General features: G+C 40.2%; 1 protein-coding gene across 1 annotated transcript; it reads left to right on the top strand.

Moving 5' to 3' along the window:
- The first annotated feature begins 100 nt into the window (after window positions 1-100).
- On the top strand, window positions 101-25,192 carry NR4A3 (nuclear receptor subfamily 4 group A member 3). The gene is made up of 7 exons (XM_009101420.4): window positions 101-228; window positions 2,797-3,683; window positions 5,875-6,004; window positions 6,956-7,128; window positions 12,450-12,649; window positions 13,812-13,990; window positions 23,362-25,192. The coding sequence occupies exons 2-7, from the start codon at window positions 2,799-2,801 to the stop codon at window positions 23,622-23,624; spliced, it is 1,830 nt and encodes a 609-aa protein (XP_009099668.1). The 5' UTR covers window positions 101-228; window positions 2,797-2,798; the 3' UTR covers window positions 23,625-25,192.
- The last annotated feature ends 442 nt before the right edge of the window (window positions 25,193-25,634 follow it).

Below are 25,634 nucleotides of genomic sequence, written 5' to 3'. Positions count from 1 at the left end.
GGGGGGCTCCCCTCTGCCCCGCCGGGCACCGCCGCCCCTGACTGTGCCTTGTCTCACGCCGCCGGCGGACAGAGCCCGGGTCGGAAGAGCGCCCCCCGCCCAGGCCAGGCCCCGGGCCCGCCTCCGCAGAGAGGTCCCAGCCGGCACCCACCCCGCCGCCGCCGCCGCCAGCCGCCGCCTCCGTCCGCACCTCCAGCCCCACCATTCAGCGCGCAAGATACCCACCAGGTAAGCTGCCGCTCCGGGAGAAGGGCAGGAGGAGGAGGAGAGGGGTGCGGGAACTCCTGGCGCGGCCCCTACCCTTCCCAAATCCCTTTGGCATCATCGGCCCCCGACGTCCCGGGGAGTTTAAATCCCAAAAGGATCAGAGCAGCGCGTGCCTTTCGCAGCGCTTTCGGCGATGCCGTGCCTGGGCACACGGGGTTGCGATCCCCTCGCCAAAGACGTGCCAGATTTAAGGGGAAGCTGTTTGGGGGTGCTAGTATCCCTGTGAGGCGCCCAGCTTGCCTGGCGTTAAACTGGGCATCCTTTACCTCACGTTCTCACAAAGAAAGTAGAACACCATGGTAATAGCTCCTAATGTCCCTGCCCTGATGCTTCTAGCCATTCATTTAGGTTTTGATGACAGGTTGCTCTCTAATGCACCTCCTGAGGGGCCTTTTCTTTTCTTGTTTTAATATTGTTGGGTAAAGAAAAAAAAATCCCAGGTTATTTACTTTGCAGGGGAATTAATACTGGTGCCCTAAGTGGAAAAGTAGGGGTTAGACTTAGACAAGTGCGCTGGCAAAAGGCGAGGTAGGAGGAGTCCCACAGAGCCAGGGGAGACCAGACCTTTAGGTTAGGGATATTTTTTCAGTCCTCCTGTCGGAGTTATTTTAGACTTCTGTTTTTCTACTCCACTTTGCACAGAATTCAGTGGCATAACTCGGTTATTCTCAGAAAAATGCAGGGAAAAAGTGCATAATGATCTGTTCCTTTGAACTCCTGCTCATTTTCTGAGCTAGCAAAAAAGCGTCTTTCCTTCATAGAGCTGTGTATCAACACGTCCAGTTGTGACATTAGCTGTGAACTCACTGTGTTGTGTTCCTCAGTCAGCTCTCAGTGGAGATGTGTGGAAAGAATTTCTTTCCCTTTTTATTTGATTAAGCACTGATCACTATGTTTTAACAGCCAGTCCTTAAACTAACAAATGATAATGATACGACTTGCCAGGAAATGTGTGTGCGTGGAATGGCATGGACAGAAATTGACAGGAAAAAGAAGAGAACAGTAGAATAATACATAAATAATATTGGGAGGCAAGGCTTGGGGGGGGGAGGGTTGTCCTGCCTCCTTCTTCAAGCTTTTGGATTTAAGGCAAAGAAGGTCTTAATTTCAGGAAAGAGCACTATTTTTTTTCTCAGATTTTAGTGTTTTCTCGAGAAGAAGAAAGATGTGAATGGTTTGTGACAGCGTGATAATTCAAATTTGGTGCTTAGTTTAAATATGTTTATCTGCAAAGTGGGCAGGAAAGAATTAAAAGTTGATTTACACAAAGTATTTGGATTCCTGCATGCCAGGAGTGAATATTTTAAAATTGTAAGTGAAAAGACTTCTTAAAATAATGAGGAAAACCTCATTATTTCCAAGGCAGTTTTTTTTTTTTTTTTAAACATGAATTATTTCTCAAGTGCTTCTGGAATATAAATTACCATGATTAAGAAGAGATGAACTGCACTTAATTTTGATATACATTTTATCCGTATTTACTTTTCTCTTTATGAGAAAATTTATACTAATTGATGCATTTTATTCCTCTACTGTGGAACCAAAATACACCACACACTTTTAGTTTGAGTTGCAAATATGGGTCTAGAATCTCACAGTGTTTAGTCAGGCAAACCTCAGTGAATTGCAGAAATGGGTCTATTACTTCCTGTGACCAGCAAATTACATGGCAGACTAGTAGAAAATGTAAAAGAAAATAACAATCAGATCTTTTTAGCCAGGCACTGTGTTGCTTTGACCATCCCAGCTATCAGTGAACCACATTAAGTTTCATGACTAATGAATAAAACCAACTGTATTACTGGCCTCAACCTTGCTTTCCTCTGAAAACAGAAATACCACATACCTTTTATCCTACATTTTTGCAAATTGAAGGGGATGTTGTACCCTTCACTTTTTAAAGGAGAACATTCTACCAAAGATAAACCTTAAAACTGATAATGAAACAGCAACTTTAAATTATTAGCTGACCAGAAATATTCTTCGAAGGTCCAGAGCTGAGTAAGCAAAATTGATGTTTGCAAGTCCTGAGTAGCAAACCTTGTGATTTGAGTAATTCCAGCTGCAGATGCTGCTTCTTTTAAAAGAAATATAATTTTTAATATTATGCATTTGATAATGTCGTTCACCCTTTGTGAAAATTTGACGGCATGATTGCATGCATACAGAGGTAGATTTAGAGTCATAAACTGTTCTCATTGCTCTTATCTAATTCTCATTGACACCTATGTATATTAAGCAGCAGATGTAGGGCAGCTTGAGACGGATTCTTCTCTCAGTGACATTGGTTTAAATGTGAGTTTCTCCCTTGACTAGATGAGAGCAGACTCCATAGTACTGAATGCTTAGTTGGTCCCTGGTGCATATTTCTTGTTGAAAGGAAAAGGCTCGAGGCTAATTTAAATGTCCAAATGGGAGCTGGGTGCCTATCTGGGCTCTGGCAAAGCTTCTAGCAAAGAAGTTTGTGATGGCCTGGGCCTCAGCGTAGTGCAGTGGGCTCGCTGCTGACGTGCCCCTTTGCCCTTGCAGATATGCCCTGTGTGCAAGCGCAGTATAGTCCTTCACCGCCCGGTTCGAATTATGCATCCCAGACCTACGCCTATGGCTCGGAGTACAGCTCAGACATCATGAACCCTGACTATGCCAAGCTGACCATGGACCTGAGCAGTACCGAAATCACTGCCACTGCCACCACCTCCCTTCCCAGCTTCAGCACCTTTATGGAGGGTTACTCTGGCAGCTACGAGCTCAAGCCTTCCTGCCTCTACCAAATGCAAACTGCCTCCTCTGGCCAGAGGCCCCTCATAAAGATGGAAGACACGCGGCTGTCCCCATACCAGCCCTCACTGCCCCCGTCTACGGATGAGGGGATGCCCAGCACTTCCATGTACTTCAAGCAATCCCCACCCTCGACGCCCACCACGCCCGGCTTCCCTGCTCACCAGGCCCTGTGGGATGAGCCCCCGCTGCAGCCCACGCAGACCTGCCTGCCTCCCGGCCACCTGATGGACGCCGCGCCCATGAAGACCGTGCCTCCGCGCTTCCCTCTCTTCCACTTCAAGCACTCGCCTCCGCACACGCCGTCCGCGGCCGCCCACATGTGCTACGACCCGGCCTCGCTCAGCCTGCCCCTGGGCTCCGACAGGCCCGCCGCCAGCCAGGCTCCCATGGAGGGCCATTCCTACGGGCTTCACCTGGCCAAAAGACCAGCCACCTTAGCCTTCTCACCGCTCGGCCTCAACGCAGCCACCTCCAGCCTGATGGGGGAGAGCAGCGGGAGCGGCAGCAGCGGCCTCCCGTCTCCTCCCAGCCGGAGCTCTTCGTCCGGGGAAGGCACCTGCGCTGTGTGTGGAGATAATGCCGCCTGCCAGCACTACGGGGTGCGGACGTGTGAGGGCTGCAAGGGCTTCTTCAAGGTGAGAGATCCGCGCTTTGCTCCCCTCCCTGCTTGATCCCACCTCACTTCCCATTCCCTCTGTCCCCACATGCTCCTGGTCCTGACTTGGGGCTTCAGGGGCATCGTGTGTTGAAACTCAGGCCCCCCCAGCAGGGTGGGAGGGACGCCCGAAGTTTTTGAAGGTCAAGGAAAGGCCTGTGTAGGATAAAAGGATCAGCCAGTCTCTGCTGAGAAGAAGCCATGGCAGTGATCTGGGGGAGCCACCTCTGGTGTGCCAGCATTCCTCAGTGAAATGTGGGTCACCCCAGTTTAAGCTATAAACGGCATTTATTTTGTAGTGAAATTCATCTGGAGTACATCCAACCTGGGTTTTACTCAGTCACCAATTCCAATTACACTTTGTTTTTAGATGAGAAAAGAAACCCTGAAATCGTAAAGTCCACTTAATATTTTAGGTGGTGGCAGCGGTGCCATTTGATGTCCAGGGAAACTTGGCATGAGGAGGAATGCAGGGTGGTTAGCATCGGGAAGAAATTGGTTTCACTCATGGGATAAACCCAAGTACTCCTAGTTCCTTTTGGTAGTTGCCTTGTCATTACCATTCAGCTCGGGAATCCGGGGAGCCCTTCCCAGGGGAAGGCTGCCTGCAGAGCAGTGACTAAGCACTGCACAGGGTCCCGGTGCCTGCTCTGCAATGAAGGCAGCTTTGCAGCTGAGTAGCAACGCAAATAACTTACACACAGCAGTTTCCCAGATGGAACTTTGCGCTTATATTTTCAAGAGTTGAATGTACTCTTTAGATCTTAAGTTTGGGTGCTTTGTAATTTCATTTCAGCAGAGTCTAAAGGTCCAGATTCCAGTATCAATTTCAGAAATAGCTTGTTTAACGAAGTGCTTGTGATTGACTTTTGGTAGGATGGTTCTGCACAACAAGTTTAAGATTTGAAACATATGGGGTTGATTTTGTATATTTTTTCTTGCTAAGATAGCAGTTATGCCCCTATTCTGGTAAAAGATACAATGGGAACAAAAACAGTCCCAAAATATTTGGGGGGAGGGCTTACAGCTTTTTTTTTTATTGTAGGTGGAGTTGTCAGTGTTACTTAATAATAATCTTTTGACCACATGGTAACACACACATCTCCTATAAAACTAATTTATTTAAATATAACTAGAAAAGGGAACACAAATAACATGGAAATAGCAGCTCTTTTTATCCCAAACCTGCCCCTGTGGAAATCAATAGCATACCCTTGAGTTGCAACAGTACCTTATTCTGCAAAATTAGACTGTTTTCAGTTGCAAATCACAATGAACTGTATTTGCTGTAACTCATATATTTAGTACATTGAGGCTGTTATTTGATAACAAACACAAATAATGAAATAAAATGTATCCATTAATTTAATCACAGTTAAAGATTTAATATTGAATGTTGAGTTGATAAATTTGTTCCTGGTGTCTTTCCTGTAATACCTTTTTGAATGTTATTTATTGATGTATCTTTGATTTTAAGTATGACAGCATGATATGTTTTTGCATTGATAATTGTTACATTCTTGCAAAGCTTACCAGGTTTCTATACATTTTAACTTTGTTTTATTTTTTTTAACATGGCTTTAGAGTTAATTAAATTTACATAACTATGTCATCATTCTGTCCTTTTTCCTCAGGTCAGGTTAACTTTCCCAAAGTGTTTAGCCAAACATATTTTGTAGGGGTTACTGGTATTTTTATTTTTCTCCCTGATGATTTTAATGGCTAACCAAACCAGTTATTGTGGTATTTGACTAACAATAGTGATAGCAAGAGAAGTATATTGCAGATCATTTTGATTTTATTTTAATAAGGTCAGCAATAATCAAGGGAATGAACCAAGTAGAAAATTGTTCCCAAAGGGATATTAAAAGCGGAGATAATCTAATCCCCAAAGGTAGATGTGATGACCTGGTAATTTCAGATATGATTTTATCATTCAAAGTTGCCTGTCTCCAGAGACTTGCTTCAGAAAAATCCTAGATGATTTTCATTGTCAGCAGCTAGCACTAATAAAATTGTTTTTCCTGCAGGCTAGTGTGTTAGGAAATTAATTTTATCTAATTATATGAATTGCACTGTCACTTTTCATGTTGTAATTAAAACACATTTTGTCAGGTTCTAAGCTGCTCAAGAAACAATCAGTTTACTATTTTTGTGTTGCATTTTCTCAGAGAACAGTTCAGAAAAATGCAAAATATGTTTGTCTGGCAAATAAAAACTGCCCAGTGGACAAGAGACGCCGTAACAGATGCCAATACTGCCGGTTCCAGAAGTGTCTCAGTGTCGGCATGGTTAAAGAAGGTAAGGACTCTGGCTATTTATGATCTCAGAAAACTAAAATACTATGTTTTAAGAGTCTGTGTCTGTGTGTGTGTATGTGTGTGTGTGTGTGAGCATGGATGTCTCTACAATAAATTTGACAGTGATGAGATTCATAACTTACCCCAAAATATGTGCATTTATGTAATAATGTATTGATTTTGTGCTTTTTCACCCCTATTATCATATTTAGACTATAGACCCCAGAGTTCAAGAACAGCAAGGTCACAAGAGGATAATTTGACAGTGGCCAAAATGTCTCCTTTATTAACTTTGAACATTGCTCGATAATGCTGTTGGCTTCCCCTTGTTCTCTCACTGGGGGCTGCACTGGATTGTGTGCATTTTGACACAGGATCTCGTTTTATTCCCATAAGCTGATTGTAAATTTGCAATTAATTTAAATGGAAACAGGATCAACTCATTAGTCCCAATTCTGCAAATATTTAAGCATGTGAGTAATATTGTGTGAGCAGTCCCATTGCAAATACTGACATGGATAATATTACCTATATAGTGTGACCGTATTTTTTCAAATGCTTCAAGAAAGCTAAAATTACTTTGAATGAATGCCTCTGCCATTTAAAAGGGACACTGCTAGTAGAAACATTAAAATCTGTGTTTCACATTCAGCTTGTTTTCAGCAGTGGAGTGTCACAGGCACACTGACATGCTGCAAACAAAGCATGGGCACAAGGAACACAGCTGGGCTCTCACTAAGCAGCGACATTGCTGCTTATGATCGTAGGTCTGACACAGTTCTGGTGCCATTTGTGTTCATTTGCAATCAAAGGCATCAAGAGCACGTGCTGCACTTAGCACTCTTTATTTTTGCTGGTCTGGCCACCGTAAGGAAAGCAGGGTGTTCATTCTGATCCATCATTTGCTGGTACCTTCACAACTGATTCCCTTGGGATTTTTTTTTTCACCTAGTTGTCCGTACTGACAGCCTGAAAGGGAGAAGAGGTCGGCTGCCTTCCAAACCAAAGAGCCCCTTACAGCAAGAACCCTCTCAGCCCTCCCCGCCCTCTCCTCCCATCAGCATGATGAATGCCCTCGTTCGAGCTTTAACCGACTCCACGCCCAGGGAGCTGGACTATTCAAGAGTATGTCTCACTTTTCTTTCCCTGCTTGCTTTCCACACAGAAATGATTTGCGAGCCGCATTTCTCCTTACCAGCTGCTTTGCCAAAATGAAATTAAGTGTGAAATTTGGATGAGGGTAGAAATCGGTCCAGCCAGCCGTTGTCTTTTCGTGATAGGTGGACAATGAGAGGAAAGGAACTGCAGTAGATATTAGTGTTAGTAACTATTCATTGTGAGGATCTCAATCCCAAAATAATCTAATAGTCTGCAGTATATTCAGTGGCCGAGTTAAAGAAAAAATGCATGGATAAATAGAGCATTCTTCTTGCAATTCTTCTTAGGCTGTGCCAAAACACGATCAATTATGATGCCATTGATTAACCAGGAGTAGTACTTGTATGTCCAATATCTTAACTTCTGTTTTCTGAATGCTAAAATTTAATAGCACTTCCCTAATATTCAGATAGGAGGGTTGCAGAGTGTTGAACTGGATGAATAGGACCATTCCTGTTGAAATCAACAGGAATTTTGCAATTATTTAAATGAGAATAGCATATGCTTTGGATATCCCAGCCTAAATATTCCTTCAGTAAAACTCACATTTTTAAAACAAGCCTTTTAAAATTAAAATTCTGAAAAATCAGCAAAGCTTTACCAAAGATTATATATTTTTGGAACCTTGTTCTTTAATGTAGTATAGTCACAATTTAAATATTCATGGAATATTCTGAAAGCTGAAAAAAAATTCTGTAGCTATTAAAATACAACATTAAAATGCCTTGTTAAATGCAATTTTTGGGCAGGTTGATATAGGACAAGAAAAAAACTACAGCTACAGAAAAACAAAATCAAATTTTTCCCCCTAAAAGAAAAATGATTAAATTTGAGATTGTTTAAAATAGCAGCTGTACTCAGACAATAATTCCATTGGCCATTTATCACTTGTTGCTAAGTAATATTTAATCCTAAAGCATATTTACTGCAATTATATAAAAATTACATTATGCTATTTTAGACTATACTTATATATATAATTTAGCAATTTAAAGCATGCTGTTACGTATTTTCTTCAAACTAATCTGGAAGTGTTAAATCATATTATTTTTCAAGTTATTATCAAGAATTTAGCTGTTCAGTGTCTGACAACCTACTATAGGGAGAATGAATTAGCCACAAATACATATACCTTAACTTACCCAGAATGTCTCAGGGATCATTCTACAAATAGCAAGGTGTGTGATGAGCTGTGCTCTTTGATAGAAATCTGCTGGGTTCCACAAAATTGCAGGAGTCCAGGGGCCATAATTTGTATTTATTTATTGATATAAAGTTGTTTTGCATTTACAGAAAACAGAACAAAAATTATGTACTTTTATGTGACTTTTTTCTTTGTCCGGCAGTAATTATTTCTCTTTTAATGAAAACAAGACACAGATTTAATTGTTGAACAATTCTTGGACTTTACAGGGAGCATATGATTGACAGTAAATTAATTTAGTCTTGGTAGCTAAAAGATTTAAGTATGATTATCTGTTAGAGCATATTAATATCTAAGTTTTTCTTTACACTAAAATATATAATAGTCTGTTATGCCCAGTGGTACAGAAATGACAAAAATATTCTACCAGAAATAAGTAGACTCTTATGTTTTTTATAGACCCTTATTTTTTCTTTGAAAAGTTAGGAGAGGTCAAAAAACAAATGCTGTGTAAAGAGCAAGATTAATTGAATTTAATTAATTTAATGAAACATATCCTAGACACACTACAATGCTAAAATACTCCCATTTAGAATAATCCTGTACCTGTAAAGACTAATTTATGGCACACTCAGCTAGGCTGTGACCCTGATGAGCACCACAAATGGGCAGATCTGGAAACCTGGCTTTGGAGTCAGCCCTGACACTTCTGCAGATACGACCTTAATGTTTAGCGTGGTCTTCATGTTTACAAGCTGTAATATCTTGACCGTCTTAAAACTACTGATAAAAGTTTTGGAGAAAAGCTGTATCCCTTCCCTCTAGAAAACCCTGTAGAGACACACACACAGAGAGCAACCCAGGAAAAAAACAAAACCAAAAATAAATTACTTAAGCTACAAACTTTACACCAAAACATTGGAAACAGTTCTGTTCAGAACATGGCTGCTTTTCATCTCAGCACTGGTTTTAACTTACCAGTCCACAGCCGTGGTATATTTAGGTACTTGGTTTCAAAAGGCAATTGCCAAGGGCCGTAGTCTGGTCTCACACCTGTTTACTGGTACAATTCCCTGAGTTTACACTTTTAAGGAAGTGAGATGAGAAACAGACCCTTGCCATTTTTATTCCTGCAGAGTAGGCACCAATGTAAATGTAAGTGTTGCCTTTTCAGAGGGGGAGTGAAACATTTAGGCAATAATCCCCCCCTTCCTGGGCCACAAAATTAAGCACATAATGGCTTTTGGAAAAATGAGTGTAGGCTTTCTTCTGTGCAGAGAAGTTATTGTCAGGCTTTTGCAGCTGTAGCCATCGATGAAGGACTGATGAAAGCAGGCAAAGGGCAGAGCTAAGTTGTGCTATCGGGCTTCCCAACCTCAGGCTTTCCAAATCTCTTCAGATATAATATACAAATTAATGTTGCTTGTTACACATGCAACCCCCTCCTTAAGTAACAGTCATATTTCATTTAATTCCCAAAGGAGCTCCAAGGAAGGGAGGGGGGCAGAGCTTTGCCTTTTGTCTTTCTCCTGGTTTGCCTCCAGTTTGCATAGGGCTGGTTTAGAAATGCAGATCGGAGGAAGGGAGCCCTTCCGTCCTGTGACGCCTCCTGACCAAGGGCAGGATTGCCAGCTGTCTTGGTCACAAGTTAGGTCAAATATCACTTCTTCTCCATTAAATAATCATGGAAAAAACCCACAATTGTGGTGCATGAAACAGAAACATACATATTGTTTATGGTTGCTTGTATGCTCCTAAGTCTATTACAAGTAAATAATATTTTATTTTTAACAACTCTTTGTAAGTGCTAATACTTTATAGTGAGCAGTGATGTATTGCAGTGGCTGAAAATTATACAGTTCCATGTGATCTTTTACCTTTCTTCTAAAATTGCTCTCATGGGATAGACTATGCAAAAAAAGTACAGGTTACCATTTTTTTAAATTAATTTAATTTGATTCAGTGCCCAGTGTGGGGTATACCACACTGTAGCATTCACAGTTACATGACATAATGCAGCATTCAGCTTCATTAGAAAATGTTAAAACTTTGCCTTACCTTTGCCAAAGGAATGTTTTATAAATATTGGCAACAAATTATCACCTGGCATAATTATGCTGAGTTGTGATGAGTTATATTTAGAATAAACCCATTCAGAATGGGTAGTGGAATGGTAGACCTTTTTTCTTGTCCTTTTTTTCCTTCCTCTTTACTGCTCAAAGGATCAAGGATATAGCTCAGCTTAGCAATACCTGTTGTGAGGCAGGAGTTTCCATCAGCCTGTTGTTACTCTGTGTAGTAAGAGTCAGAGTCATAGGTCACCCCCTGTGTAGCAAAGCACATCTCCTAGTGCCAAAATGCACACTTGTTGTGGCTTGCTCTGCATGGTCACTTCTAGAGGGTCCAGAACATGCATGGTCTCTGAAAAAGCAAATTGTCTTTGTCTACCCATTAATTACTTATGTGCATCTTGCTGCAGTCCAGTGCCAGGAATAGTTGATTCTTGTGGCTTGAGCATCCTCAACTGCTCCATTCAAGTGGGGGTCTGAACACAAAAATATGATGCAGCATACAGATTTTTCTACTGATGCTCCCCATCTTCTCTGTATTGTGGCCTCTACCTGCCTCAGTGTCACAGGATCCTTTGGAGCAGCTGAGGCAAAATTTGTCTCTGTATGAACTTTATATGAAGGATTGCACGTGTTTCACCATCTTATTAGGGATGTGAGCTGGAAGGCACCATGAGAAACTCATGCAGTTAGGGTTGACTAAGCAGAACAGAGTCACTAAGAGCTAGCACCAGGAACCAGATACAAACAGAAGTCTCTAGGATTGTTGTGGTTCTCCCATCAGTCAGCAACTCTGACATTGTGTCCTTCATCCCTTACCTGCCAACAGCAATGAGCTCCAGCTAGGAGAGGCAGAGTACAGGACAGCTATCTGAGAAGTTCTTCTTGCTGCCCCATCTCTCTGTCCTACACAGAGGTGACTTTTGGATAATACCTGCAGCCCATGGTTGTAATAAGGTCCTCCCATGCTGCCAGACCACTGTTACTGATGGGGAGAGAGTTTTTTCTGCTTCCACTCTGACTTGGAGAGTTGCTGGAGTGGCCTTTAGGCTGATGGACTCAGGCCTGAGTGCATGTGGGAAGTTGTTTCCAAAGAGTATGCAGGCTTCTTTTAGCCATGGAGGCTACCTCAGCCTTTCTTTGGCTGAACCCATAAGAGAGAGAGTGGATATGAAGTCTCTCCCAGAAATACCCCAGCAGGTGTCTGATGATGAGGATGTTACTACAATTAATGCCACATTATTCAGTACCTGCTCAGAAAACCAGCAGCACTTTCCAAGTGCAGAATTGGACTAAGCCACAAAAGCTCCTGTTTTATTTTCTGCCAAGAGAGACAGAGAGAGAAGTGTCAAAGGACTGACAGGGATCCACTGGTGATGAAGTAGGAGATAGTGGGGAGGGAGCTGTCAGAGGGTCACAGGGAAGCTGAGCAAGCTGAGACTGTCAAATGGTTGCCTGGAAGAGTTATGGCCACATAAGCAGGATAATAGGTTCTGCTGAACCTCAAATGCTTCAATTTGAAGGATAAGAGGTGATATGGGGCAGCTGGTTTACTTTGAACCAATTCTGTATTCAAATGAAGCAATGCTGCATGTGCCAGATAAAATGTGATTTATCTTATGTGTCTCTATCACTGTCAGATAAAATGCACTTTGTGAGGTTTTGGAAGAAATCTGCATTTCCGACATACTGAGACAAATTCATCAATGGGAAAAGTGTTTCATTGTAGTAAGCCAAATAATGTTCCTCTTCTAGTGTGATGCAAATTACCCTACCCACCAGCTTTTTATTTCTGTTTACTAATAGCATATAGGTACTTGTAAAATGTGATATTATATTTTAGTTATAAATTTGAAATTACTTCAATACATATGGAAATATTTTGCAATATCTCTCTGAATAGCAAAATGCCTGTAGGTAACCAAATAAGTAGGTAGATGTAGACCTATTTTTATGTCTTTATAAATAATACCAGCTTTGCCACAGAAGGAAATGTTGTCGGGCAAATTGTGCTGTATGTTTCACAGAATGCCCTTAAATGCATATAACCTTGCTTTCTGTGGCTTTCATTTTAGTACTGTTCCACTGATCAGGCTGCTGCAGGCACAGATGCAGAACATGTACAACAGTTCTATAATCTTCTGACTGCCTCCATTGACATAACTAGAGGCTGGGCAGAAAAAATCCCAGGATTTACTGACCTCCCAAAAGAAGATCAGACATTACTCATAGAATCAGCTTTTTTGGAGCTGTTTGTACTAAGACTCTCCATCAGGTAACTATTTATTTAATTTTCTCTTAAGATGATGTGAAAAATCATCCATCTGAATATTTTTAAGGAAGAAGTATGGTATTATCTTTCAACATTGTCATTTGTATCAAGAAAAAAGCACAAAAAAATCAGCAATGTCTGCAAACAAAGGATACGGTGTTTAATTTGTTTTACACTGCAGGAAAAATCAAGAAGGTGATTTAAAAAGAGATCATAGGTGTCACTAATGTGCTTCTTTTATTTGATCTGTCCCATCTTCCTCCTACATAGTAAACAAAATTGATCCTCAGGTACTTTTTGAGCAAGTCTGCTTTGTACTCAAAAGTATGAAATATAGAAACGCACTTCAAGTATTAAATTTTTTTTCTTTTCTCTTTTCCATCTGTTTTTGAAAGGGATAAAGAAGATTTAAAATCTTTTTCAGATTTTTTTTTTAATACCAATAGGGTGAGATGCTGTTTGTCAGTCTAGCACTAGTTTAAGACACTTTACCAATTTCACTTTCAGGAACTGGCAAAATTGCAGACTGGTGATTTCAGTTATGCTCAAGTTTATTTAAGTTGAACATGACCTTTTCATGTGTTTTTTTAACAAAAATATTGGTAATGGAGAGGGAAGAAGAGGAGAGCTTGGCTATAATTTCTCTCTTGCACACAGGTTTTCATATATAAAAGAGTTTATGCAGTTATGTGTATTGCATGCATTACTGCGTGTGTTCTCCATTGTTTTTTCCTTGCCAATTTTTACAATCTGAAAAATGCAGATGATACTAAGTAAATGCTGAGGGTTGCAGAACCTATCTTTTTATTAGTTTTGTATGTCAAAATGCACTCAGTATTCCTTTGGTTCAAACATACAGTGTTTAATGCAAAATGTCTTCTCTGTTTATGCCTTTGGGCAGGACCAAAATCTTAACTAATTAGACAGTCTACACCACATGCTGCAGCTAACCTCAGGCTTATAACTCTACCAAGTAAGCAGTCACAGAAGCTTGTTTGTTGTACTTTGGCCCCAAGGGAGAAACATATTGTCAAACGTGAATGCCCACATATGTCTCAGGATAATATGCCTTGGATTTTAAACGACAGACGCTTCAATACTGTTTATGCATTTTTCTGTAAAGTAGAAGATGCATTTATAATTTTTTCAATTGTTTTTATTTGAGGTCTGATACTGCTGAGGATAAGTTTGTATTCTGCAATGGACTCGTGCTTCATAGACTTCAGTGCCTTCGAGGATTTGGGGAGTGGCTCGACTCTATTAAAGACTTTTCCTTAAACTTAAAGAGCCTTAACCTTGATATCCCAGCCTTAGCAAGTCTATCAGCTCTAACTATGATTACAGGTAAGTGCTCCTTTGTTAACAGAAAGCTTCAGACTCTAGTGCTTTGCTTTATAATGGATTCAAGCAATTTCAGTTAATTTAGCAATATTCAGGGTGAAGTGATTATGATTTTTTAGCACTAGCATGACCATATTGAAATTGTGGATTACCATTAGGCAATTAGACACCCCTCTTAAAATATAGTCTAAGTATTTCTTTGCAGCTTCATTGTTTTCTTGGAGTAGTTTCTAAAAATCAAACTGCTTCCAAGCAAATTGTGTAGCTCCTACAAAAATACTCAAGATACATGCTGAAGTCCCAGAAAATCTTAATGGAATTACCAGAGCTAGGTCTTCTGTGTAGGAATAGTATTATCAAGGCAACCTGAGACCTAGAAGCCGTACAGCTAGCATAGCTCATCTCTCAGCAGGATAGCTAGACCAGAAAGAGTGCTCCATGAGGCAGGCAGGCTGTATTTGGTAGCCAGGGTAGCCTAGGTATTCCATGTACTGCTTTTCTGAGAGAGGAAAATCAGAGAATAATGAGGAAAAAGTCACATTCCGCAGTTGTGCAAAAGCTTTTGGGTGTGCATGTGATTGTATGACCCTTTCTGCCTGCTGGGGTGAACAGCAGGAAACTAATGTCAGAATCTGCCAAATCTGTCCAGTAAGTACAAAATACAGGAACATAACCTTTTAAAGTGTAATTTTTGCATTCCTCAAACAATAAAGCCCAGCATACCTTGGGCATCTTGCAATAGAAGAGTCATGGCTGATGGCAGCAGAAAGAGTTGGGAGAAAGGGTGTCTGACAACCACACAGCAGAATTTGGAGCAGAAGTTATTTCCACAAAGAGCCTTGCACTCATATCAGAAAAACTGGTAGCTTAACAGTGCAACTGTGTCATCAGTGTGAGACAGGGCTTCAGTGTGCCCTGAGCTGGATCTTCCTAGGGATGCTTATAAGCTCCACTTGGATAGATAGTGATTTCCTTCTGCATTTCAAGTATCCACTACTTTGCAGGCAGTGGCCTCAACGACACCAGCTGTAGTCTTCATTTTACCTGGGATGAAAATGATGTCAGGGCAACCCTGAGATAAAACACTCAATGACAAATATAAAAAAATAAAATTGGCCAATTGCTGTTGACATTTGTGGGGCAAGGATTTTGGGTTCAGAGTTTGCCCAGTATGCTGTCTTCCTGCATTCTGGTGAAGAGTTAGTGTATCTCTTTGTCTCTTAAACATTTTCAGGTTTTTTATTAATTTTTGTTAATTTCTTCTGCAGTTGGAAAGGGTACTTTAAGATCCAGATTATGGTTACTTTGATAAAACCTTTAAGACCAGAATAACTCATTGGAGCTGCTTTACTCTATATAAAAAAATTCCCAAAATGAGTGGTATGTTTAAGTCAGAAAGAGCATTCCCAACTTTTTTTTGTTTTTTTTCTGCTGTGGGTATACATCCACTGGCATATGTTCACAGTTACTTACATATATGTACTATAAACACCTACATGAATGTGTATGTGTGTGCAAACTTACATACATACATAATGTATTTATGTATGTATATGCATTTAGATAGCTCTAAATCAAGGACAGGTGCTGTCCCTCTCTATAAATATTTACATACAGGCATATATGCTCATATATATAGCACATATAAGTGATTTAGATTATTTACTATATATGAGATATGTCTTTTTTAGGTAGCCAAAGGTACCTGGAGACCGAGTATGCAGGTTGGTGAACAGGATTCCCAGCAAGCTACATGAATGTAGCAAAAGCAAATGTATAGAAGGAAAACTTACTGCTCTTACAAACCCACGTTCTGTTTTAACATGGTAATTTGTTCAGTTAAGCACTGCTTGCTTAGCCTTACTTAAGGAGTCAGAGTTGTCCAGTGGCCAGCTCGGTTTACCCTAGGATAATGAGAAACAGGTTTTAATTGGATACATCCAACATTCTTCCTTTCCTTGATCACAACAGTTCCAGGAGTTGGCTATATTGAACTAGTCTTCCCAAAATTTCTAAATGAGTGGAAGGAATTGTTGCCTTTATAAGGAGACTCTTTCTGTGTATAGAAGCTTTAATATTTTCTCTGTTTGTCAAGCTTCTCTTGATTTTCTCTCTGGTGTGAGATGGTGTTTAAAATTAATGTTGTTTTCTACTTTTTCTTTTATTTCATGAGGCTGGTGTCTCTGCTGATTTGGTCTAAGGACAGCATGTATTTTCACATGATCTAAATTAGACCAAAGCTCTAGTGACTTATATTCACAGGTTTCAGATATCCAAGGGCAGTTAGCTAACTCAGGGACTCAGCCAGAAATTTGGTCACCTGAAAACGGATAGCATTGTACAATGATGAACAATATTAAAAATAAAACTTGTAAGAGGAAATCAGGTGATTCTAGCTAGTGTATTGAATTTTTTTATTCAGGAAAACCTTGAGATTTGGCTCCGATGTGGCATCCCACAAGAAATGGCTTCTTTCTCCTTCCTGCAGTTTGAGTATGACAAGCCATATGATGGTTTTCAGCTAGTCACACCAAAAGAGAAAAAATAACAAAGAGAAAAATTGCAAAGATGAAACCTGAAGAAGTCTGCAATGTTGAACATTTTTAAGCATTCTTTTGAGGCTTGGCTTAGATTTAGATGGGTGGTTTAGGTGCCATTCTTTATCTCCAGGGAAGGCACCGTTTTCTCCTGTAATGGACTGTAGGAAGCAATGGGTAGTTGGCAAACTCTGCTTCAAGCCCTTTCTGTCAGTCAGATGAAGGAAGAGCAACCTTTCCCAGGAACATAGGATATCCAACTATTGAGTACCACTGTCTTTTGTCTTGAGAGAACTTCATACATTTCATGGGCCACAGAATGGCTGTTGTGTCTGATGGTCTGTGGACAAGCTGGTGGTCAGAGGGACACCCAAGGCCCTATCTCTGGTATGATTCCAACAGGAAGGGAATCTGACCATGGTTCTCCCATGTTTCAGGTAGATATCTGTGTCACTAGGCTTCAAAATAAGAAGTGAGAAAGCTTTCTATTGTGAATCTAATTGTTTGCCTTTAGTAACAACACTGCAAAACCAAAATGCTGCCTTAAGCAAAATTTTCTTGATTATCACACAAAGTGCTTATGACTTGATGGCTTAACCAAAAAAAAAAAAAAAAAAAAAAAAAAAAGAAGACAAGACAACAGCCCTATGATCTGTAGTAGTCATAGCCTGTTTTAATACTGTACAGCATCTTAGGTAGCATTAAAATCAAGAAGTGTCTTTCCAGACAGAGAAAAATTTCTTCTGAGAATAATGAGCTGGTAATCCTTCTTAATTTCATGAGTGCTTTCCCAAACAAGGATGTGCTCTTAGAAACCAAACCTTCTTATATACTACCAATCTTTGGCAGTTTTGCTGAGGGAGAAGAGTAAGAGGAGTCACTATTCTCTTTCACATATTCTGTCTGTGTTCTTCAAGAGTGACAGGGAGAACTAATATCTGTCTCCCAGTGAAGGAAGAGGAAATAAATGGAAAATTCAGTGTTGGAGACTAAAAGACATTCCACTGGTCCCAGTGTCCTAAGATATACTGAAGACTGTTCCTTCATTTTGGGATGTCAAATTGTCTCCCCAGTAAGAGCTCCAGTAGTTCCAGTGACCTTCAACTAACCCTGCTGACTTGTTTGGAGCCACAAAGCTCCGTGTCCTATCCCAACCACTGCTGCAGATGACAGCATAGAATGCCTGGTTATAGGCATGTAGGGTCATTTGTTCTTTTCAGTGTAGTTCCATACATTGTTTGCTTTAGGTAAAACTAAAGGTATGTACAATATTTTGCATTATATATTCCATTAGAAAGACCACATATTTTTACTTTTTCTATCTCTTTTCTGTGTCCTGGAAATCTATGGTATGTTGCCTGGAAGAAAAAGCATTGTATTAGATTGCTGATGAGTTTTCAGGTCCTCACAGACAAGACATCAGCTTAAAAGAGCACCCAGAATGAAAGAAGTTGCATCTTGTGTACTGTGGAGGCTTGCAAACAGTTAACTTAGAACTCTGTCATGTCAAAACACATCTTCTTACTGTAAGGTGTTCCTTTAGGATCTTCCTCTCTCTGTCTCTCTTCTGTTTTTTTACTTCCTTTAGTTGGTTTAGAAAGGCTGGACACAACTTCCTCCACAGCATATGAGTGTTGCTCTAAGCATCACCCAGAAGAAAGCAGGTGGGAAACAACACATGACACTCACCTCGCATGCCTCTGAAAGTAAAAAAAAATAGGTCTGTCATGTTCTTCTCCTTTGTATCACTTATTCTGTTGGTATGTAGCATCTAATGAGCTAAAGAAGAGTGCCAACATGGAAAGGAAATGCTGGTCTTCTTGGGTCAAATTCTGTTGTTAATTCCACACAGACAATTTCTATGAGTTTAGTGTGTTCATGGATCACAAGTGTTCCTTCACAGTCACTCCATGATGGACTAAGCAGTGTTGAAGATGAAGCTTTGTTGAGTAGACTAGATACTAACTCAGCCTATGCTTGAAAATGCTTCCTAAACTTCCCAAATGACCATTTGTTAGATTTTTCTTTTAATCAGTGTGAAAATAGAAAGACTGAGAGTCCAGTTCAGATCATCTGAAGGGCACATTCTAATTTAGCCTCAAATTTCTGCCTGCTCTAGAACTGCTAGTGTTTTCTCTCTCATTCTCCTTGTTGATTATGTTTTCCTCTCTGCTCCTTCCTTTCTCTATCCACATCAAACCATTATATTTTGCCCACTTGACCCTCTCAGTGGGATGCTGCTGAGTACAGAGCATGCTAGCCCTCATTCAGCCAAGCTCTTTCAGCATATGTTTTATTTTAAGTGTGTTACAGACCAGCCCAGAACCACTGTATATATTGGGCTTATTCACACTCCTAATGCTTTGTTAGACTGGCATCAGACCAGTGAAGAATATTGTGAGGTTTCAATTAATTAGGAGTTTGTGTTTGTCTTCCTGCTGTTGGGCTTTCCATTCCAGTTTACAAACACAATTTTTAGCACCATCAGTCATACCAAGAAACAGTGATGAGACCAGTGTGGCTAAAATGAGTATGACTGCTGCAGTTCCTTCCGAACATGACTTTGTCCAACCTCCCAATGGAATCAAGACTTACCTACTCTTCAGCAGCAGATATCCTTCAGTCCTCTTGCCAGGATATCCTCTGGAGTGGGTGCTTCATTTGCTGGGTCTACATAGAAGCAGGTGGCAGACTGAAGGAGTGTAGGAGAGCTAGATATAAAAAAAAAACCCTCCAGATTGCATTGTCTGCCTTCCCCCTGCCACTTAGCTGAGGGAAATACTGTCAGCGTCAAAGTAAAGTACTCACTCCTCCTTTTTCACTCCCACCTCTTTGTTGAGGCAAGAACCCTTTGCTTCTACAGCAACCAGCAGTTTCCATGTTATATTGTGGTTTTCTTAAAAGAGGGAGCAAACTATGGTGTTCTGTGTGGCAGCTCATCTCACCTGACTTCAGGTACCCTGCACAGCTGATGGAGAATACAGGGCACCGCCAGAAGATGATTAATGCACCTAAAATTGTAATAATCTTCTAAAAATGCCCATCCTTACACTGATGTTGGGAGGAGTTTGACAGGTCTGTGCACCAAGGTTGGGGACCCTTGTGAAGTGTCTGAGAGTTAGGCAGGATAATTATGGGCCAGACTGCAACAGGAAAGGAGACTCTTGGATCTGCCAAGTTGCAAGGTTCCTGTGGAACAGTGTGTGCACGAGAAAGCTGTAGGCAACTGAGCCTTGTGCTTATTTGAGTTATAGAAGGGGAAGAGAGATGTGAAGGGGGAAGAGAAAATCGCATAACTGCATTGAAACCAAGAGAATCAAGAGGCCTATTTTAAGTCTGCAGTGTTCATCTGTTGCATTTCTGGACACCTCAGAATTAATTGAGACTAAAAGTGATACTCCATGACACAGAGTGCAGAGCCCAGGGTCTTTGAGGTACTCACACTCTCTGAGAGGCATTTTCTGTAAAGATAGTGCTCAGTCTGCCTGACCCTGGCATGATCTACCTCAGGTCAGAGGTTAGGGTCTTTGCTTTCTTCCTGTTGAGTTTTTGCTGATCAGTGTAATGATAGCACAAAACCACATTCAGCTTCCCAGGAAAAGGAAAAAGGTGTAAAAAACTTGCTGTTCTCAGTTTACCAGGATAAGCTAAGTTTGCAGAGCTTTAGAGGTAAGACTTTTGATGAGTCATTTTGACAGCATCTTTGCCATAAGTCACCATTTTTCTCGCAAAAATCAATGATATCCTAAAACACAATCTTGGTTTGTTACCGGCTGAGAAATCCTGTATTCGCTTTACATGTGCCTTTGTCATTATAAGAAAGTCTGACTACCATAATATTTACACATCTCCTCAATCAGTTAAGGAAAACCTATCTATTTTGACCAGCTGTACTTCTTGGGATAAATCTTGGCCTTATCATTCACATGTGGATAAGAACATCCTGTGGAAGACAGTGAATGATTAGAGGCCCTTGGCTGCAGTGCCACTACACACCCTTACCACAGGGGCCTCGTGCTGCTCCCTCTAGGTTGTATAAGAAAGACTGTGGGTCTTTCTTTATACAAACAGAACTGGGAGTGTGTAAAAGGCAAGAAAATGTGTTTCCTGTTGTTTGAACCCTGTTCAATCTGTCTTTAAGCAAATTAGGCCCTAGATGCCTCAAGCTTACCAAGGAGAGGAGCCTATTCTTAGATGAGTGTATTCTTCTACCACCAGGGACTGCAGTGGCAGTGCTGGTGCAGGTGCATGCAGTGTCCTTCCCTAGCAGAAGGGCTTCCACACAGATGGCTTTGGCTTTCTATGGATGCCTTTGGAGTTTAAAACTGAAACCCCTAGAGGCAGCTCCAGGCATGAGGAATTAACTCTTATGGAGATGTGCAAGTAGTGAAGGCAATTGTATGGCAATTCACTCAGGAGAGGACAATTTGGTTTATCAGGGACCGCTTTAATATTGTAGCACCAGACTTTAAGGACAGAGTATCTCTTAATTCTGAATTTCCACGATTTTATTATGTAAAGTAAGGCTACTAAGATGATAATCTTTGCACACATAGTGTTTTGTCTCCTACATTTCATGGCTATTCACGTAAAACATGATTTTTTCATGAAACCTTCTGAACTTGTCAGTGGGAGACAAGCTGTTTAGTTCTGGCTGGAAATGCTAACAAAGTTGTTGCATGCTCCAGAGCCAGAGATAATTTTCCATGCTCTGCAGCAAGGTACACACACCTACTGAGGCAGTGGTTTGAAAATGTGCTCTGCTAATTTGTAGTGAGGTTTTGGACCCATTCTAGTATTCCAGCTCCCTACATCTATAAAAATATCTTTACTTACACAACTAGGAAACAAAACAGATTAAAAGATGGGAACTCTTCAAAGATTGCAAGATTAATTTAATGTCCTGCAGATTCTCTCAGTAGGCTAGTGGTAAAAAAAAAAAAAAAACCCTACAGCTCTTCCAACCTGTATAAAATATTTATCTGCCAAGATTTTTAATGGCAGAATCTGCCTAAGTATTTACTCTCGGTGACCTGTATAGTTAAGGCTTACATAATTACACTATACACCATTTACTGGAAGGTCTTTAAATATTCATTGACTTCTCATGTTTTAATGTAAACAAGGCACTTAGAATACCTAGGGTTTTTAATTCCTGCAAGGTGAAAACGATGTCTGAAGCAGATGTCACTGCTTGGATAAGTATTGCTTTGAAACAACAGGGCAGATTGACAGTACTTAAATGGTAAAGCACAGTAACTTCTGGACAGAGATGTCCATGTCTGCACATCTCTGATTCTGATCCCAAACCAGTATTATCCAGGAGCTGACTCTGCCTAAGTAAATACAGTTGGAAAAAAAAGTGTAAAATGGGTGAATATCAGTGGAAAACCAGACCTTTGCATTTCTGACTGCCCTCATTGAATCCTGTCTGTTTTATTGGTTTGTACAGAGTATCTAAGCCAAAACAGGTGGTGAACAAGGAGTTTATATACACAGGCCTGGCAAGGCACCACTGTGCCTGGTGCAGGCAATACTCCTGCTTCTGGAAGTAAAGAGAACTGTACTCTTTTCACTGGTCATTAGGGGACAGACAGAGGACATGTCTATTGCTTGCTCCTCCTGCCATGGAGGAACAAGACTTGGGGACAATGGGCACAATGTGGCTGCTGGCTGCCAGGGGCGGGAGAGGGGCCCAGGGATGGAGATGACTTCAAAAGCATCAAACACAAGAACTGCCGCAATTTCTCCTTATCCACTGCTGTCATTGTTTTATATATCTAATTGAGTTAATATAACCTGCATTTTCTTTGATTACTGTATCTGGCACCATTCCATTTCACATGTAAATGATTATGACTTTGCTGTGAAGCCATTTCTTACTTACCTGTGTATTTCAAAGTCAGAGGCAAATGAATACACCACAAATTTGAGATTTTTTCCTGATTTTTTTTTGTTCTGTTACTTTAGATCATCCACTAAGCCTTGATAGCAAACAACATAGAATTCTTTCCCCTGTAAAAAGTCTGCTTTTAATGAATCACAAATCTGATTCATTCTACTTATGCTTAAAAAACTGTGAATTCATTTAACATCATTGTTGTATTTTAAAAAGATATTTGAAGGCGAACAAACCCCAGCTCTCCTTCCTTCTAGGAGTGCTGAGGTTTTTGTGATGGATAATATAGCAGCTGTTCAGGCATTGCTCACTCAAAGCAAAATAGTTGACTTCCAGGCTTCTTTTATCTTAGAGCTTTTATAGATGAATAAACTAAAAAGCAGCAGCTGATCAAAATAACAAAGGGTAGTAAGTTGCCTTTAGTTTCTTATAAGAGTGTCTGCAAATTCCTGGTGGAATTCTAGGCCGGGTGCTGATGGAGCTAGCTAAGGATATTGATCGCCACTTGAATTCACTGAATAAATAATGGTTGCCATAGTTATTGAGCATTCACAACTGGTGGGGAAGCACGGAAATCTCCAAAACACCTCCTGTGATGGTTTTGCTGCAAAATCACCCAATTAATTCTGCCTCATATCATGAAAATTGTGTCAGATACGTAGGATGCTTGGATTCCTTGTACGAGAATTTCAGTCATAACTGAGCATCTCTGTCACCTGTTTTAGTAGATAAAGAGAAAAGTGCACTTGCCCTCTCTTATTTTGTGTGGCAAAAAGGTTAACTGACTCCATGTAACCTCAGCTGTTCTGAGAAACCTACACTCCCAGAGCACTTTTTGCTCTGAGTTCCAGAGTATGCACCTGAGTTGCACCTAAGAAAACGCATTCTCTCCATTTGTGATAGGGATGCTGATGTGGTTTTTTCCTCTGGCTTTGCAGAACGACATGGATTAAAAGAACCAAAGAAAGTGGAAGAGCTATGCAACAAGATCACAAGCAGTTTGAAAGATCACTTAACTTTCAGTTGCCAAAACAAAGGACAACCGCTCGAGTCTGCAGAGCCGAAGGTACTGGGTGTTCTGGCTGACTTGCGCTCTCTCTGCACACTGGGACTGCAGCGCATCTTTTACCTGAAACTGGAAGATTTGGTGCCAGCCCCTTCCATCATTGACAGGCTCTTTCTGGACACCTTACCCTTCTGAGTCAAACCACCCTCCTGAGAGGCAAACGCCCGCCAGAGCAGGCAAACGGATCGTGACTTACAGCTAACATTTCTGCCCTCACTTAACAGAAAAGCCGCTCCGAGTCTAACATGAGGTCTTTTCTGGCGCTTTGTCCTTACAACCTGAGGCCTGAAACTTACTGGCTTACTGGTTTGGGGTTGTGTTCTTTGTTTTCTTTCGTGTGATTTGGGTTTTTTAAATGGCTAATATGGCACTTTTGGACAATGCTATCCCAGCAGCAGTAAAAGGTTAACATGACTGTTTTAAATCTGTTGTTTAACACCTCATGGTCTATGAGGAGTAAAATTGTAGAAGCTGTGTTTGAAAGAACAGCAAATTGTTGTTTGCCAGGGTAGTATGTGTTTTGTGAGGATACCTTTAGCATACTTCCTGCATCAAGGGCACATACATCAGCACAATCTAATCAAAAATTCACTTTTTTAGCAAAGTACATTCAATTAAACATTTCATACAAATCAAATATAGCAAAATGACAATGGCTGTTAGCTCCCATGTTCAAGTGCAATTTTTTAAAGTGCTGTCTTACTAAGTCTCGTTTATTAACTAATTTATTTTATTAGGAAAACAAACAAAAGAAATCAAGGGAGAAAATTACATGCACTAACTTACCTGACAGAGTTTTCCAAACTTGATTCCATGTAGCGTGACTTATTGACAAATGTATGTGGAAGACACGGGAGCAATTGTGGCTCAGTTGTTCCTTAGCTAAGGAAACCCGAGTAAGTAGTGATTGGAGCATACAGGGTCAGTATCAGGGATAGTTCAGTTCTAGACTTCTAACACAAGCGACTTGTTAGTAAGCAGACAGAAGATGGTTTTCAAGAACAAGCAAGTCTTGTAAATTAGTATGAATGTAAGTGCTAGGAAGGATATAGTGGGCTGCGTTTAAACATTCCGTGTTCGTACTCCTTTTTGTATGTTTATACTGTTGATGCCATATTAATATGAGATAATTTGTTGCATAGTGTCTTTATTTGTATAAATGTTTGTATGCATGGTATATTGTAATGGCTTTGCCTGTATTTATTGCAATGACTGCCAGCTCATGGGAACCCTGTTACACACGATAACTAAATGGGGTGTTCACACTGACTCAGATACACCAGTTGGAAAACTATATACATATATATAATGTGTATGTATATATATGTATATACCTATATTTGTGTGCGTGTGTGTGTGCGCGTGTCTTTTTATTAACCATTTGTATATAAAATATCTGTCAAATCACAAGCAGAGTTATTTTACAGTTTATTTGCAGTGACTTCTAAGGCAGTACTGTTTAGCACTTTGATATTAAAATCTTGCTCATGTTTTGCTAAATTCAAATAATATTTAAAAAGTTCAGTTCTAAAAAACTTTATATGCACTGTATTAAGTCGAAATTTTGTTGGTCATTTTGCTAAAGAAATTTTTGAATGTCAACCTGATGTCACTGTATCTTTTGTTAGCTTTAAACATTCTAGCTTTTGTCTTTTTTTAAACTATGCTGTTTATATGGAAATTAAATTATACAATCAAACAGATGCCAAATGAATTGCCTAATTGCTGCAAAGGATAACCCAGATATCGAGTCACTGTATGGTTTTCAAAAAGTAATCTGGTATTTTATCACTTACTATGTTTGGATGTGCTTTTATGAAAAAATTATTCTTATATCAAGATTTATAGTAGTGTCAATAGGGAAACAGACTTCTAATCACTATAGTTAATATTTCTGGTTTACCTGCAGATAATATTTGGAGAAGTATTGCTTTTTGTATTGACTTTTAAGCTTATGTGCAAACATAATAGCATAATTAAATATCAGAGAAGCTAATGTTTCTTGTAGGTTGCTGTAACAAGCCTGACCAGCAAGACAAATATATTTTGACTGAATTTGCTTTTGTATATACTAAATATATATATATACATATATATATATATATATACACACTCACACACATGTGCGCATACAAAAACATACAG

This window comes from Serinus canaria, chromosome 2, assembly GCF_022539315.1.
Source record: "Serinus canaria isolate serCan28SL12 chromosome 2, serCan2020, whole genome shotgun sequence".
NCBI lineage: Eukaryota > Metazoa > Chordata > Aves > Passeriformes > Fringillidae > Serinus > Serinus canaria.
Note: the sequence above shows the minus strand (reverse complement) of the source record. Positions and strands in the feature narration are given on the sequence as shown.

Coding starts and splice junctions, on each gene's coding strand:
- NR4A3 (XM_009101420.4), top strand. CDS start 2,799: ATGCCCTGTGTGCAAGCGCAGTATAGTCCTTCACCGCCCGGTTCGAAT. Junction 6,005..6,955: donor TGTCGGCATGGTTAAAGAAG/GTAAGGACTCTG, acceptor TTTTTCACCTAG/TTGTCCGTACTGACAGCCTG. Junction 13,991..23,361: donor AGCTCTAACTATGATTACAG/GTAAGTGCTCCT, acceptor CTGGCTTTGCAG/AACGACATGGATTAAAAGAA.